At 41.1% G+C, this 17,498-nt stretch overlaps 1 protein-coding gene across 5 annotated transcripts in view; it reads left to right on the forward strand.

The window, feature by feature from the left end:
• The window catches only part of BACH1 (BTB domain and CNC homolog 1), a 43,205-nt gene extending 34,508 nt beyond the window's left edge, over positions 1-8,697 (forward strand). For all 5 annotated transcript variants that reach the window (XM_072806691.1, XM_072806693.1, XM_072806689.1 and 2 more), the window contains one exon: positions 4,782-8,697. In XM_072806691.1, coding sequence (XP_072662792.1) covers positions 4,782-5,243 — 462 coding nt within the window. In that variant the 3' untranslated portion in view covers positions 5,244-8,697. The remainder of the gene's footprint in view (positions 1-4,781) is intronic.
• Positions 8,698-17,498: the final 8,801 nt, after the last annotated feature.

The raw sequence follows: 17,498 nt of genomic DNA on the forward strand, positions 1-17,498 counted from the left end.
GGTATTCCTCTCTTAAAAAGAACTTTTCTTTCCTCCTGTTTTCCCTCCCTCCTACCACACTCTTTTAGTGTCACTATGGACTCAGATTAATTTTTTTCCTAATTTAATTTCTTGCAGTCCATAATTGTCATTTGTTTTTTGATGTTGATATTTTGTCAGTCTTGGCCAGAGAGAGCCCCCTCAAGCCAGCTGCTCTGTTGTTTTGACACAACCCCATCGGTGGTTCTGTGCCACCTTGGAGTAATATGTCAAGGCTTACCTTGTACCTTGTATGTCCAAAATTTGGAATTCTCTTTCTCCAAAATTCCCTGGTTTCTTTTAGCAGATGTTAAGCTTAAGAAAGCATGCTACCTACTAAGGTATTGCTCCTTCTAGGCTCTTTCCGGGGACAGAGCTGAGAAATGTGTGTGTGTGAAATCATGAGTATAGTCTGTTTCTGTATCATGCTTTGATAAATAAAAGTAAAAAGAATAATAGAAATCATGAGTCCATGTAGATATTTTCTTTTTTTTTTTTTCTTTTTTTTTCCATGTAGATATTTTCAATCAAAATTTAGCAATATAAAGTTTTTGCCTTTGCTTCTATGTTTGTATCTTATCTCCTTCCATTACAGGGAAAATCTTGGCTACCAGTTATATTAATGTATTTTCTGTTTGCTTTATGCAAACATATATTTCTAATATAATGACTACATATTTATAACTATAAAACAAGCAGTAAATGTGTTGTTAAAGTAATAGTAAATGTATGTATTAGTATAAAGCTAATAGTAAATATACCATAAATATATATATTTATGATAGTTATTATTTGTTAAAAATATGTAATTATAATAGTCACAAAATTATATCAATATTACTATTAACAATAAGCAGATGGAGTAAAATTTAAATTTGTTTGCCTTTTTTTGTCCTTAAATATATTCCATAGTATTGAAGTTTAAAGTTTAGAATTTATTTGAAGTAATTTTTTTGTCCATGCCAGCAATTTGATATGTAATGAAATTAGTTTGTTTGTATTTATTACTGTGATTTACTCTTCACATTTTTTTGTGTAATTGTTGAATATATAAAACATTGATATGATTTAAAAGTTAAAACTGGGATCCCTGGGTGGCGCAGCGGTTTGGCGCCTGCCTTTGGCCCAGGGCGCGATCCTGGAGACCCGGGATCGAATCCCACAACGGGCTCCCGGTGCATGGAGCCTGCTTCTCCCTCTGCCTGTGTCTCTGCCTCTCTCTCTCTCTCTCTGTGACTATCATAAATAAAAAAAATAATAATAAAAAGTTTAAAAAAAAATAAAAGTTAAAACTATGTTTAAAAAAATTATATCCAAAGTCTTGATCGCATCTTCTCTATTCATAGCTATTACCTATGGGTAACTTTTTGTTAGTCTCTGAGTTATTTCCTTATGTTTCTTTTCTAAAAACAGCTTAGTATTTTATGTTTTTTCTTATTATTATTTCTGCTACATAAACATTCTGTGTGTACTTTTCTGTATTTTCACTCTTTGCACTTTAAGAAGTGATTTCCGGCAGAGGGTGGGGGGCGGAAGTGATTTCCTGGAAATAATTTTCTTAGTTCAAAAAGGTTATCATTCCTTTTTTGTTGTTGTTGTTTTAAGATTTTATTTATTTAGTTAGAGCATGATGGGGGAGGGGCAGAGGGAGACAGAAAATGTCAAGCAGATTCCATGCTGAGCATGGGGCCCACTGCAGGGCTGGATCCCATGACCCTAAGACCATGACCTATGCCTAAATCAAGAGTTGGACACCTGAACGACTGAGCAACCCAGTTGCCCTGAGGTTGTCATTCCTTTTACAGCTCCATATATTCAGCTGTGACTGTAGCACAGTATCCACGTTGTTTTCTTATTGGTGGACATTTGGGACACTGCAAGGAGTAACTTTGTACGTTGCTTTTTCATGTTTAAGGAGATGTGTCTTTAGGATAGAGTCCTAGAAGTAGGATTATTGGATCAAGGGTATATAAATAGGTAACTTCGTTAGATATTAATAAATTCTGCTCAGTAGAGGTTGTAGCATTTTGCCTTCCCACCAGCTGTATCTGTGTATCTGTCTGCCCACAGCCTCAGCAAGGATTTTGTAAACTGCTTTGGGTTTTTTTTTTTTCCCAGCCTGATAGTGAGAATTGGTATCTCATGGTGGCTTTTATTTCTATTTCTCTTAGTGAAATTGAGCATTTTATTCATACTTTTAAGGGCCACTTGTATATTTCCCGGAACTGTCTGTTTAGAGGCTTTATATCATAAGGAACCATAAATCACTATTCCTAGTAGTGAGTAGTCTTTAACCTAAAAAATAGTTGTGTCACCCTTTATTTAGTGAGGTAGGAGAGGGAGAATATTTAAGGTCATACTGGTGTTTATCTAAAGATATAGAAGTCATAAAATACTTGTCATCTTTATAGTATGTGTAGATTAAGTAGCAGTTCTGATTTCTGGGAGGAAGCTCAAGCATTTATCATTTTGCTTAACCATGTTTAATTTAAAAGGACCACGGGCACTGAGGGGGGCACTTGACGAGATGAGCGCTGGGTGTTATACTGTATGTTGGCAAATCGAACTCAAAAAAAAAAAAAAAAAAAAAAACAATTAGCAGTTGACATTTCATTTGTTGCTGTTTAGAAAGGAGACTCATCTCAATCCCAACTTTGATAGAGGAGTTCGTGGTTAGTATTGTTGTGACCCAGAAAAGATACTTCTAATTTTCTTCTGGAAGTTTTGTTTCTGTCTTCTGGATTAGCTTCTGGGAGGACGTAAAAACGTGTGGGTGCTGATCGCATTAAATGTGTTCTTTCTTGGGCAGGTAGTAGTAGGTCTTGCTCTCACCTTCTAGGCACCTGCGGACCCATTTAATCAGGAGCCTACAACTGACAAACTTTTTGTAACCAAAAATACACTGTGCAACATTGATCGGTTTTATTTACTCTCATATATATAAAATTTTCTTGATTTATACCTATCTTTTCAAAAGAGAACAATTCTATAAGAAAATCTGAACAAATTGGAGAATACTTGACAATATAAAATTAGGTCTATGGGACTTTGGCTCAGGTCATGATCTCGGGAGTCCTGGGATTGAGCTCCATCAGGCTCCCTGCTCAGTGGGGAGCCTGCATGTCTTTCTCCCAATGCCTCTGCCCCTGTTCATGTTCCCTCTCTAATAAATAAATAAAATAAATTTTAAAACATTAAATTTAGTACTTTGATGCTCACTGTACATTTTCTCAAAATATTAGATGGCCTTAAAATATTTCAAAACTATCAATAATTGGATTCATGTATAATTTTTTTTTTAGAAAAACTTTTTCCTAAAAGTAGCAGCACTTTTGTATAAAGTAAATTTTCTTTTTACCCTCTTAACTATTTTTGTTCCAGAAAAGAATCTATTTAAAAGATTGTCTTTGTGGATTATCACTCTGAAATAAACCATCTAAATGTTAGCTTGCAACCTCTGCTCTACAGAGCCTGCCAACAAGCAGAAAGCCAAGAGAGTTGTCATAAATTTCACAGGGCAAACCTTTGACCTTCTATCAATGTTTATTTATTCTTAATTTATAAATAGCTTGATTATTTGGTTTCCTGGCTCATGCTTGGTTAGAAGCAGTGTGGTAGTAGAACAGGAAGGACAAGGTGAGACATTGATGGAAAGAGACAGCAGTAGCAGCAAGCAAGTGATGATGGACAGAAAGGCAGGAACCAGCAAAACTTTTGAAAACATTCTGCGGTAGACTTTCCTGTTGTACGGATTTAAAAAATTAAATAGTAATAATAACTACCAAAAATAATTTTTTTGAAGATTCAAAAACTTTTATTTATTTATTTGAGAGATAATAAGAGAGGGCATGAACAGGGGGAAGAGGGAGAAGCAGGCTCCCCACTGAGCAAGGAGCCTGATGTGGGGCTCCATCCCAGGACGCCAGGATCATGACCTGAGCCAAAGGCAGACGCACTATTGACTGAGCCACCCCAGAGGGGGCCCCCCACTAAAAGAATAATTAAGAAATGCAGAATGTCTCCCCAGATTCTTCATACTTTAGTAACTTACTCACTAGCTCTCTCACTCTGGGCATGTTGAACTCCAGGTCCCATCTATGAAACGGGCTTGTTAGTACTTAAGTCAACAGTCACTGTGTCAATGACATAATTAAGACTGCATATCTGAAAGCATTTAGTACAATATCTGGCACAAAGTAAATGCTCAACAAGTGTTAGTCATCATTAGAGACCTGCAACGATCTGAGTTGCAGTAGTTATGATTAGTGTACTTGTAGTTTTTTTTGGTTGTATTCCATTTCAAATGTCAGGTCCACATTTGTTTACCATCTGCAAATCCAAAAAGCTCCAAAAACCTCGCAAGTTTGTCATGAACTGTTTTGACCAGAAAACTGAAGCAGACTGACACTGGGCTATGTCCTTCTTTCTCCCACTTCGTGCGGGATTTGATATTTTAATGTGTTTTATTTAGAAATGTGAAGATGTTTGATAGTCGGGTACCGGCCCAGACCCTGCTAGAGGGATTATGTGTGCATCTGTATTGTCTTTATAAAATCTGAAAGATTCTGAATCCCAAGATACATCTTAGGCCGCAGCGTTCTGAATGAGGGATTATGGGCCTCTGAGGTACTAAATAAGATTTTTGAGTTGAGTTGAAAGTAAAAATTCCAGGTGATCCCAGTAGATAGGAATGTTTGGTTACCTTAGAAATGTTGATTGAGCTACTAAACACAAGTCATTGTATTCTCTTTCTCACCTCACAGCAAAATGAAAAGGAGAGCTTGTTGAAAGAGAGAGATCACATTTTGTCAACTCTGGGTGAGACGAAGCAGAACCTAACTGGACTTTGCCAGCAAGTCTGTAAAGAAGCAGCTCTCAGTCAAGAACAAATACAGATACTCGCCAAGTACTCGGCTTCAGATTGCCCCCTCTCATTTTTAATTTCTGAAAAAGAAAAAAGTACTCCTGATGGTGAGCTTGCGTTACCGTCACTTTTGAGTTTACCTGAGGGGCCTCCTGCGGGGCCGACTCCGGCCTGCGAGCCAAGCCCTCGCCATCCCAGCGCCAAGGGCAGCGGGTCGGCGGCCTGTGGGCCCGGCCAGGAGCCCCGGGCTGCTGCCAGCACTGCCCCCGAGCAGGCCGGCCTCGTGGAACCTTGCCGGCAGGGCGTGGGCATCTCTGATTTCTGCCAGCAGATGACCGACAAATGTACTACTGATGAGTAAACTTGCATTCACTTCCTTCCCACCACTCATTTTCTACTGCAGTTGTGACGTCTTAAAAGCATAATATAGTTTCTGTCTCTTGACATTATTGTGTTTTGGTTCTTTTTTTTTTTTTTTTTTTTTGCCCCCAGTAGTTTTCTGTTAAGGGAATTCCTCTGAAGCCAATCCTGACTTTCCTTGATTTCCATGAGATGCAGAAGTTACATGCCTCCTGGATCCCAGGAAAAACAAAACAAAACAAACCACATGTGAAAATGTCATAAGGCTTTTAAAAAGCTCATTTTTAAAAGAATAACAACTGTTAGTAATAACTCTTCCCGGTATGCAAAATAAATTTGTGGATGAAAACAGCCCATCAAACAGCAGTCTGACGGCTTGAAGCGTCTGCAGAGTTCCTACTGAAGAAGTCTCCCGTCACAGTCTCGGGATCTGACCTTTTTGCACTACACTGGTTTAAAAGAAGATGCCTCCCTGCGTGATGCTGGTAGAGCTCAGCTCTACCTTGCAGTGGGATGTCAGCTAGCTGGGAAAACTTGTGTAGAATCGCAGTGTGAGAAAGACCTGTCTTGCCTGAATCCTGGAGCTTTGCTCTTCTCCCACTAGAACCAGGGACTGGTTGGCCTGACTGCGACTCCTAAGCTCCTTTGGGGGTAGGTAGGAGGGAGCGGCCCGTGCTTGGCCCACGGGGGACGCTCCTGCTCCTGTGTTGGCTTCAGAAATTCCGGCCCTGTAAACAGTACATAAGTGTCATTTTCCCTCCTTTCTTTTTTCCCTGCAGTCTCTCTACCACATCCGGGGCCCTCATGATCTGTTTCCTGACATTCTTGTCCTTTTGGAAGAAATAGGACTTGGGATACAGTGGCGTGAGGGGATGCACTGGCAGCACTGTTGTAGCCTCCCCAAACTCTTTGAGAATTTCCCAAAATCCAAGGTTGTTGGCCTCCCACCACAGGTCAGCCGTGCAAGAAAACCAGACATCTTTCCACCACGGGGAAAGAAAATTGCTAACATTTATCAGGAGCGGCAGTTCATTTTTCATCCTATTTTTGAAGTCCTGTGGTTTACTTGTAAAAAAGCATTATTGTAGATAAAAATGTATTTACAAACAACCGTGCAGGTTTGTGAAATAGGATGAAACTCAATCTTATTCCACTGCAGGTTGGAATTTGGAAACCAGATTTAATCTTTCTCCCTTCCCCAAATCTGGTGTATAAGGGCACACCAGTCATTTTGACTTGGGCATTTTGTAATCGATCTTTGTGTTCATGCAGTCCTGTTTTAAAATAAAGCTTTTATAATCTCAGCACCTCCCCCGTAACTTTTTCAGTGGTTCTTAGCTATTCTGGTGTTACGGGCTTGTTTGAGAATCAAATAAACCGATAGACTATGAACCTTTTATTACATGTATTCACCTTGGCAGAAACATTTGGAGAGCCTGGTGTTAAAGGGTGGATCGTGTTTGGATTGGAAAGTATTTAATTTCATCAAGATCAGAGACCTTGAGAGACTTTTATCGCTTGCATCCTGAGTCTAGTGGAGGACCTGTGTAGCTAACATGGGAGATAAGCATCCATCCTGCAGGAGCGAGTCTGAAGCAAGTAGACCTTTGCCCTAACAGCATATGGGGACCAGTCTTAATATTTCAGAATTATTTATCAAATGTTACCCTTTTCAGTGGGGAGGTGGGGTGGCTGGGGGAGATATTGCTAGCATATTTTCAGTGGTTGTATGTTATCTCTGTTACTGACTTAGTTGTAAGAGAAAACTTGTTGGGCTTGTTTATTTTCTAGAGGCTTTTTATAAGTATACTTAAGAACTTGTCAGGGAGAGTAATTCTATGATAATGCATCCCATAACTACAAAAGAATTGTGTGTGTATACCATATATATATACACATATATACATACATATATATTATGTATATGTGTGTGTGTGTGTATATATAATATTCTGCCCCCCCCCCCCCCGTAGCTGTTTCTCTGATACTTGTAATTTTAGATTTTAACTTCAAAGTATAAAATAATATAAAAACTTTTCTGGTTTACAAAATGTAAAATCTTATACAAACCAATGGAATCCTTGATTTCCTACCTCAGTGTACACTCAACTGTTTGTCATATCAGTGTGTGTATGTGCAAATGTCACATAACCTTTTGCTTTAATTGCTACTGTAAATAACTGCTTTGAAAGGTTACTTAATATTTTATGATACAACCTAGTTGTCTCCAGAATTTAAATATGATTTTTAAGACACTTGGTTTAAATTTCTCTCTACATATAAACAGTTTAGCATTAAGGGTTTATTTTAATGATATTCTGATTATTGGCCAAGTGTAATATTTTGTAAAATATAGCATTACTTTTAATAGCCAGCATGTAATACAAGTAACTACACTACCTCATACCTACATGATTTTCAAATTGTAATACAGAGGGACAAAGAGAGAAAAGATTTTATCTTTGTTTTTCGGCCATAAGGTGGGGAAGTTTTCTATATATTGCATAGCATTATACATTTATGCCTATTTTAACATTAACTTCTAAGGAAGTTTTTTTCTAAGAAAGTTTGTTTTGATTTTTTTTTTTTTTAAGGCTGCCGAAGAAGACAAATGACAGGATAATGTATATACAGTGTATATCTTTTCCTTCATGCAGAATTTTGGAAAGGTCGTTTTCAGTTTGTATATGGCATATTTACATGATCACTGTTCTTTATTAATTGGCCTTCTCAGTGCTTGATGATATTTAAAAGACAGTTACGTCTAACTCAGCAAAGTAACAATACCTTAAAATCGCTTTCATTATTTGACTTCTACAGCTATAGCAAATAATCATTTGTTAAATTGTTACATTCAGAACAAACATGGTTATAAATTGAATCCTGGTTCTCCATCTGTAAATTTTATAACATAATTTACTATAGCTTAATACTTAACCACTTTTAAATAAGGAGTTAAATATATTTGATGCAGTAGACGATACAGGTTGCATGTGGACACTTAGCCACATTAACAACTTGGGGAAAAAAAAATCAAACAAATGGCAATGCTATAATTCTCAGGTGAACTTTTTTCAGTTTTGAAACACCTATTTTGAATCTGTAAATATTTTAAGTGTTTTATTAGGCATGTAATAAACTATTCTTTGAAATCTATTATTGGGCAGTTTGAAAATTTAAAGCCATAATGGTAAAAGTTGGCATACTGATGGTGAAATAAACAAATAATAACATCTATTGATTTTTTTGTATCTTTCATAATATAATTTTCTAATGCAATAAAACCACTAAATTTATATATCCATTCCTGTTAAGATCATGATTCATTAAAAGGCAACTTTCATAGTATTTAATTTACATTCTTTCTCATGTGCTCATCCAAATGTAGCAAAATCATAAATGTTAGATCTTGGCGATAAATTGACAGATAAATAAAATCTAAAATTGCCTCTTAATTGAATAGAGTTGTACATTCCATTTCCATTTTCTCACTTTTTATGTGAATTTACTAATTTAAAGGTTTTGATCAAAAGCAGTATGACTAATGGAATTTTTTTTTGTATATTTTTTTACTGGAGTTTGATTTGCCAACATATAGCATAACACTCAGTCCTCATCCCGTCAAGTGGACGAACGGAATTTCTATGAGAGACTCTTCCATCGTTTATTATGCCTGAAAAAAAATATTCCCAGCACTCAAATGGTTGAGGAAGCACAGATTTTATCCTGGCTACTGATTTACTCAATCTCCATCTTCAGATAGAGATGTAGGGCTTTTTTTAAGGGAGTGCTAGGGCTTTTAAGGGGGTACTGTCTTTGTTAATCCTTTAATTAATTCATTCATTAATTAATTTTTTAAAAGTAGACTTCACGTCCAGCATGGATCACAATGTGGGGCTTGAACTCATGACCCTGAGCTCAAGTCCTGAGCTGAGATCTAGAGACAGATGCTTAACCAACTGAGCCACCCAGCTGGTTCATACTCTTAATTTTTAAAGATTTATCTGCTGAGTCACCTCTACTAGGTCCCATTCAACCTCTTCTCTCCTCTCCTCTCCTTCCCTCCCCTCCCCTCCTCTCCTCTCCCTTTTCTTTATTTATTCATGAAAGACACACCGAGAGAGAGGCAGAAACATAGGCAGAGAGAAGCACACTCCATGCAGGGAGCCTGATGTGGGACTCGATCCCAGCACTCCAGGATCACACCCTGAGCTGAAAGCAGAAGCTCAACCTCTGAGCCACTCAGGCGTCCCAGGTGCCATTCAACTTCTAATTAGGCCTTGTAATCCAACTTTGAGGAATTGCTCAGAGCTACTGGCAGTCCAGAGCATGGCCTGGACCATTTGAGAAATAAAAAGGTGGTAGGTGAAATCCACATTGCTGATGGAGCCCGGGTTGTAGGACACAGCTTTATAGCTGCTTTGCCCAGTGAATTTGCAAAAAGTGAACTGTGGAATTAGGCACACTGGCCATGGTTAGGCCTGAGAAAGCCACCTCTGAGGGATGGTTTCTTTTTTATGTGGACTTAAGCTCTGCAGTGCCGACTGTAGACAAGCCATGTGCATCCAACACTAGGCCCTCCACCTTGGTCCTGAACACAATGGCATTTGGGGGGGGGGGTGGGTGTGGTGCTGGTGACACTGGCTTGGCACTACTGATTAAGAGCTAGAAGCTTGCTAGCACTCTAGTGCATTGGAATCTAGCTGCCTTGAAATAGCTGAAAAGCAGCACCTATTCTTCCCAGGCATGCCTAAAAGCCCCGTGAAGAGTACTCTTCCCCTGGAAACTAGCAGTGGTGCCCAGAATTTGCCTGCTGGGCTGAGGTCCTGCCGCTGGCGTTAGGGCATCTACAGGCCTGCTGCTTCACTTAATTTATGCCACATTACACTCACTTCCTATAGCTTCTTGCAGTCCACCAAAGGAGGCCTTACTGGGGACATTCCTGCCAATTGAATTTAAGCTCACAGCTAGCGGATTTTAGAAAGTGAGCATTAACAGGCACTGGGGGGAAATGGATACAAGGAGTCTCCATCTGCTTTCCTTATATCAGAAACCACTGAGTGCCAACCACAGCCTTTGGGCACGCTTCGTACTGTGTTCTGGGAATAGAACTTTCCCTGGGATAACTACTCTAATGGCTGGAGATTGGCTGACTTTCAAAACAGGTGGTGCAAATGCTGTGGTAATCTTGTGTGTCTCATTATTAACTGAGTCACTGAAGGAATGACACTTTCTGCGAGGGATGACCCACGCGTCTACTGAGGTCTTCATGCCTTTTGCTTAAAGGGTCACTGAGCCTTTTCGAAGGCCAACAAGGGCTGTTGGGACCCTATAGAAAGTCACATTTTGTGAGTAAAGCACCATAAGCTCCATGACCCCTCCAGATCCAAAATACATGCTGGTCCAAAATCTGTCACCTAGGCTATCTACTTTACTGTAAACACCCGTTTGGCCAATATAAGCCTTCACATGCCACCAAAGTTAAAATTCCCTGACCTCCACTCTACCCCATGGGTCCACAAGATTCCAGATCATGTATTCTATTCCGATTTCTTCATGTCTCTAACGCTACTGCTCACAGGCTTCCGGAGGAGGATTTCTTACTCTCTTCCTGAATTATGAACAATTAGAGAAATCAAATGAAGGAATGGTGGATGGAAAACCAAATTAAAACCTCAGTGTACTGATCAAGGATAGTTGAAGGAAGAACTTAGAGTGAGAGCCTAGTGGGAAGTCCAGAATGAAGCCAGTTTGCCCTGTCAGTTTGTTTCCTGTTACTAACAGGAAGTCACTTTTCCCCCCTCTTGGTTCCCAGGAAGAGACTCTCCTCTGAGTAGCACCGCTGCTCACCCACATATACTTCCTGGCTCATCAGCATGGGTGTGTGGGTGGGGAGAGCAGAAGGCAACCACTGTGGTTTTGAGATGGGCGTATCCCAAGAAGATTGACCATGCTGAGCAGAGGACAACCAGTTATTCTTTCCAAATGTATCAACCAGCGAGGTTACCACCTCGCCAGGGAGGGGATGAGTAAGAAGGTTAAGGGTTGATCTCCCAGAAGTGGGAGGTTAAGGGAAGGACAAGGGCTGGGGAGGGGAATTGTGGAAGCAGTGAGGCTGGGGACTCTGAAAAGTTTATAGGCAGAGAAGCCTGCCCCACTAAAGGTCACAGATCTGTCATCCATCCTGCCACCCTCTCATTTAGCCCCCGCGGGGACCAAGGTTCAGGTTTCCGAGCAAAGTGTGACCTTGTTATTAACCCCAAACACTTCTTTTTTCCTTTCCCTCGCCTCTGTTTTCTACCCTGCTCTTTAAGTATAAATGCAAAGATAATGGAAAAGATTTTAAAGACTGAGCACAGCACATTCCTTTCTCCTTTCAAGGTAGCTGTCTTTACAGCAGACGTCGTCTTCCTCCACCCTCCCCTCTGGGTTCACACTTAATCACTGTCCAGAAGGCCAGCTGTTTCCTAAAGAGCCAATTTCCTTCTTTCAGGAGACTGCACCTAAATGATTGTCTAGCTACCATGTTGATACGCAGGTAGGTTCCTGATGTGATATTAATCTCTTGCCAGGAGATCCTGTTAATACCCAGAGCACTAGTAAATATGGAAATATCCACTGTAATGTAATCTTGGTAAAGTCCCACCTCTTTGGTCCACTTTGGAAACTTACTTTGTACTTTGGAGAATTAATCACCATGAGTTATCCTTTGTAAAATAACTAAGGTTTGCTTGCTTTGATTTAAATGATCACCTCAAGTGAACAGGACCACGATAGTACCTTTAAAATACATTTTTTTTTTCCAGGAGAAAATATTTGTAAATGCCCTGTTTTGGCCTTGTTTGAGATTCTTACATGGTTTTTTAGAAGACCTCACCTACTGTGCCCAGCATCTGACATTTGAGAGATCCATTGTGGAAAAACTGAATCTGCCAAAAAGTCTACCATATCATTCCTAAAACTTTGGGTATCTACTCAAACAGCTTTGTTTCAGCTGGACAGATAAAAGAGGTAGCATCTGGTAGGGGAGCTTAATGTGGAATCAAGGATGGGGTTTGGAATTTATAAGAATGAGGAGTGGTGCACATGTAAATTAAGGAGATCAAGTTGCTAAGATAAGGTAGGAGAATTTGGCTCATAGAAGCACTTAATAGTTTGACCTTGTGTTCACTAGGGTCTGGGAGAGCAGACAGCTGCAAACATACTTTAAATAGGGTAAAGATGAAGTATGCACTTAAGGACTAAAGGAATTGCACAAATGTAGGCAATGACTCAGGGCACAGTTCCAGGTCCTTTCACAAAGTGCTGTGGGGACGAATAGAGCATGGACCTGGAGTTAAGACAGACCTAGTTTTGAAACCTGGCTTTGGCGCTTAATCACGGCAGAGTCATAGGAAAATGATTGCTCCTAGACATAGTTTCTTACCTGTACATCTTCCATATTGGGTCTTCGGGCCCTTGAGGTCAAAGTAAGACGGACCCAAACCTCCATTCACACTGTGAAAATCCAAATCAACTCTTCAGCACACATTTATTAAATGCTGTCCTTAAACTGGGGAGGGAACTGGATTTCTGGAGAGTGAGTGTGGGCATTAGTGGTAGGGCTGCCTTAGAGTCAGTCTCACGGTCACGCTGTCTGAGGTGCCTACTTCCATCAAATTAGTTGAACTTACCAGTTGTGTGCTAGGTTTTTTTTTTTTTTTTTTTTTTTTTTTGTGCTAGGTTTTATACATTGTCGATAAAGCCATTAAACTCAAAGGCTTCTTTTAATTCCAAAATGAATAATTAATATACCCACAGCTCTAGACTTTTATGAATAGAGTTGGCTTTAATTAAAATTTGGGAAATACTGTATTCGTCTAATAGCAATGCAAATGGTTGCAAAGAGAACACTACTAGCCCTGTCTTAAGATCTTCCCCTTCACTGGGGAATTTTCATAGGCTGCCCAAACTCATGTTGTGTCTCCACCTCATACCATCCCACTGGCTCCTCTCTTCCCTTCTATTCCTTGATTGCCTGAGGGACCCACATTCTTCTCTCTTAAATGTGTGGAGCAGTACAGTTCACCCCAGTCTCAGCCTCTGAGGATGGCTTTCGATTGTCTTCACTTACAAACCCACGCAAGGGCTCAGCAGAACAGAGGGCATTCAGGGAGAAAGACTTGGCCTGTCTAGAAGGGCACTCATCCATTCATTCAACAAAACTAAGCTCCAGGAGGAGCCACTAAACATGGTTCTGGCTTCCAGGGATCCGGTAGAAAAAGAAAGGGCCCAAAATCTCTGCCCTCCCTAAGTTTATGTTCTAGTTATGGTAAGTGAACAATAAAATGTTAAAGCATCTAGGATTTTGGTTGGTGAAAAGAGACACGAGAAAAATAAGCATGGAAGGATGAGATGGCAGCATTAACCAAGATGACCATGGAAAGCCATCTGGCAAAAATGACATTTGAATAAAGAACTGAAGGAGGTGAAGTGATTTGCCAATTATTCCTTGTTAAGTTGTAAGCAGAAATGGAGAAAATGCCAATTCTGTATGGTTGTAAGATCAAATGAAATAATGTATGGAAAAATTCCTATCAGAAGACCAGATAGTACTTGGCTTGCATGTGATAAGTCTTGGTCTTCTCATTACATAGAATGGTACCATTCAATGCAGTGCCATCTAGCCAGAAGAAGCTATTTTAACTTAAATTCCTTAAAATGATATTAAAAATCCAGTTTCTTGGGATGCCTGGGTGGCTCAGTGGTTGAGCATCTGCCTTCAGCTCAGGTAGTGATCGAGTCCCGCATAGGGCTCTCTGCAGGGAGCCCGCTTCTCCCTCAGCCTTTGTCTCTGCCTCTCTCTCTCTCTGTGTCTCTCATGAATAAATAAATAAAATCTTAAAAGAAAAATTCAGTTTCTTTATCTCACCAGCCATATTTCAAGTCCTCAATAGCCACATGTGGCTAGTGGCTCCTATTTTGCACAACGCAGACATAGACTGTTTCCATCATTGTAGAAAGTTCTATTAGATAGGGCTAAATAGAATGTCTAACACTTGATAAATCAAGGAAAGCATAACAGGAGTGTAGTGGGACTTTGTTGTCTCGGAATTTTGGTTCAAGCCTCTAAACTGAGGACAAATAGGAGACAAATGTGCCCACACACTAGAAAGATGCCGGCATGGACACATCCATGCAGGACTTACTAAAAGTTGCCAAATCTGCCCTTTAACCAGACCACCTCTGGTTTCCAGGTTAGATAAGAGAAAGTTCATGATTCATTGAGAGATTAGAGTCTTTCAAGTGAATTCCTGAAAGTAGAGAGTGCTGTGGGGAGCAGAGGGTGAGCTTCTATTCCTAAAGTCAAGAGAAGGGACGTCAGGAGCATCTCACATAGAGATGGGGTTGCCTCCTGGAAGGGAGGCTGACTTCTCACTCCTGCCAGATGTGTCTAGGCTGCAGAAACTCATATGTTCCCCCTCTGCTGGTTGGGCGAATGATGTGTGTTCTCGGGAATTTGAAAGTGGGGAGGTCTGTGTGAAGGGTGGAGAAGTAGCTGCTCCTCAGTGCAGAAGTCTAATGGTCAGAAGGCTGGCTGAGCTGCCTGTGGAAACAGGCTGAGGAGAGATAGCAGCAGGGGACTAGCCTGCCCTGTTACCTGTAGTCACCACACAGGAGCCCACAATAGTGCCAGGTGTGTGTCATAGGGGGTTGGTAGGCTACAGCCATATAAGGACCTGCCTTAATGACAAGGGACAGAGTCCATGTGAGGTGAAGGGCAAGTGTCTGGGTGGAGCAGTAGTTGTCAGATGTCAGTTGGAAGGAGCCTCACCCATGTCCCTTTGGAGGACCTCTGGGGAGCCCACAGATAGGGCCCCTCGTTGGCTATCAGCCTTGACAAAAGGGTCAACAGCAAAGCAAGAACTCTAAAGAGGAGCCGATGAGGAGGGTGGATGCAGAGCCTGGGCAGTGAAGGGAGAGGCCTTGTGCCATCCCCTGGGGTGGGGCTGGTCCCAGAGCCGGAACAGGAGGAGCTAGGCTGGGGGCCACAGGGGGCTCACTTTTTCCACAAGTGGCAGTTGCTCCCGGGCTCCTGACATTTGCTCTGTGCAGGTCCAGGGTTACCAGATCTGTGAGTTTTCAAGGGAAGCCACACTGCTGGGTTTTTGTGTGAAGCCCCCCGATTTCCAAAAATAATATACATTTCAAACAGACCCTGTTCCGGGTTTTTGAATACCTGAAAATAAAACCTGTCCTTAGAGTCAAAAACAATGGTAACGTTTTGAGATTTGAGCAAGCTACCACCAGGGGGTAGGGAAGAGACGTGGACAGAGTAGCAGAAGTGGTGGAAGAAAAATCAAACCACGATCGGATCATGTCTTCAGAGTTTGGCCCATTTAACACGGAGACATCTCTAGGTTTAGTTTTCTTTCAGGCTCCAGGATCCACTACTGTGGCTCTGGGACATTTGCTAGTAAAACGTGCACATTTTCTTCTCTATTTCCTACTTAAGGAACTGACTTTTTTCTCCCTGTCTTTCATGGAACTGGGTTCTAAAATTCACTTTGCAGTGAAGTGCCTTTCTATGCTCTTCTTCTAGATGCCCACCATCGAGCAGGGCATCTGGGAATATTCTAGGTATGGCCACAGATTCTGTTGGCACTCCTCCCATTGAAAGGTGGGATCCGTGTCTCCTCTCTTTGAGTCTGGCTTGTGACTGCTTTGACCAATAGAAGAAAAATAGATACAACACCACAGAAGTGATTTTATGTGACTTTGGGGCTTAGGCCAAAAATATCCAAGCAGTTTCCACTTAAAAAAAAAAAAAAATTCGAGAACACCTGCTCTTGGACCCCTCAGTCACCACGAACAAATCCAAGTCACATACTGTGAGGCCATCAGGCAAGTGAGAAAGAAAGCCCAAGTCACACAGAAAGGCCACGTGTGGGCTCCCATTGACAGTGCCAACTGAGCCCAGCCCTCAAGTCACGCCAGGCTCGGTGCCAGATATGTGAGTAAAGAACCCTCCACATGATTCTAGCTCCCAGTCATGCAAGCTGTGCCCAGCTGTTTGAGTCTCTCCAGCTGAGGTCTCAGATGTTGTGGAACAGAGATAAACCATTCTTGTCCCTGATTCATGGAATCCATGAGGATAAAGAAAAAATTATGATTATGCCACTGAATCTTGAGGATGGTTTGTTACATGGCAATTGATAACCAGGACACTAGAACATCTGGACTCTAGATTCCAACTGCCTTCCCTCCATTTTCATATCTAATAATCACTGCAAACTTAATATAACCAAAAGAGACTTTCGGATACTCTTTCCTGATCCAAACCCTGCTCTCCTTCTGGTCATTCCATCTCAGTAAATTGGAATTTTGCTCAAGGCAAAATCCTTGGAATCATCCCTCATTTCTCCCTTTATTTTTTACATCCCATCTACCAACAATGCCTGTTGCTTTGACCACAAAGCCCGGTTTAATCCCAGTGAGTGGTGTCCTTGCCTGAAACCAACATCCCATCTCTCCACCGAGCAGCTAAGACACCTTTTAACTTTCTCCTGGTTTTCCTCTTGTCCCTTTGCATTCCGTTCTACACAAAGGAAAGAGAGTGACTTCTATGACATGAGGAGCTGGTCACCTCTCTCTTGTGCTTAGAACACCTCATTGGTTTCCCTTTTTAAAAAAACAAAGTACAAACTCTTCTCTATGGCTTTCTAGCCTCCCTACCCCACCCATTACATTTCACATCACTCCTCTCTTTTGTTATTCTCTTTCGGTCAGAAGTCTTCTCTGTTCCTTCCATGTGCCAGAGTTTTCCTTCGTCCCCTACACAGCACTTGTAATGGAGCTGGCCGAGAACTTGGTTTGGGATCTTTAGGGACCCGTCACCTCCAACCTGCAAAGGTGGTTGAAAAGGTTGAGAGGAGCTTTTTAGAAAAGATAATCACTTTAGAAAAACGTGGTCATGGGGCTGAGACCCTAACCTTATGCTTAGGGAGAGGCACTATGAGAAGCTCTCCAGAGAAGCCTTGGACGTGAGTGACCTAGAGCGTGGGGACCACAAAGGGCTGATGCCAAACTCATGAAAACAGAAAAGCAAAAGCAAGGTGAGAGGTGGAAAGAACACCTATGGCAGCAGGAGAGAGAACCGCATTTGAGAGGAAGTGGAATTGAGTCCGATGTGGGTCAGAGCTATAGGAGTCCAGCCACTAGGTATGGAATCTAAAGGAGGGTGGTTTTCCTGGGCTTATTTCCAAAGGGATCCTAT

This window comes from Canis lupus, chromosome 30 (assembly GCF_048164855.1).
Source record: "Canis lupus baileyi chromosome 30, mCanLup2.hap1, whole genome shotgun sequence".
In the NCBI taxonomy this organism is placed as follows: Eukaryota; Metazoa; Chordata; class Mammalia; order Carnivora; family Canidae; genus Canis; species Canis lupus.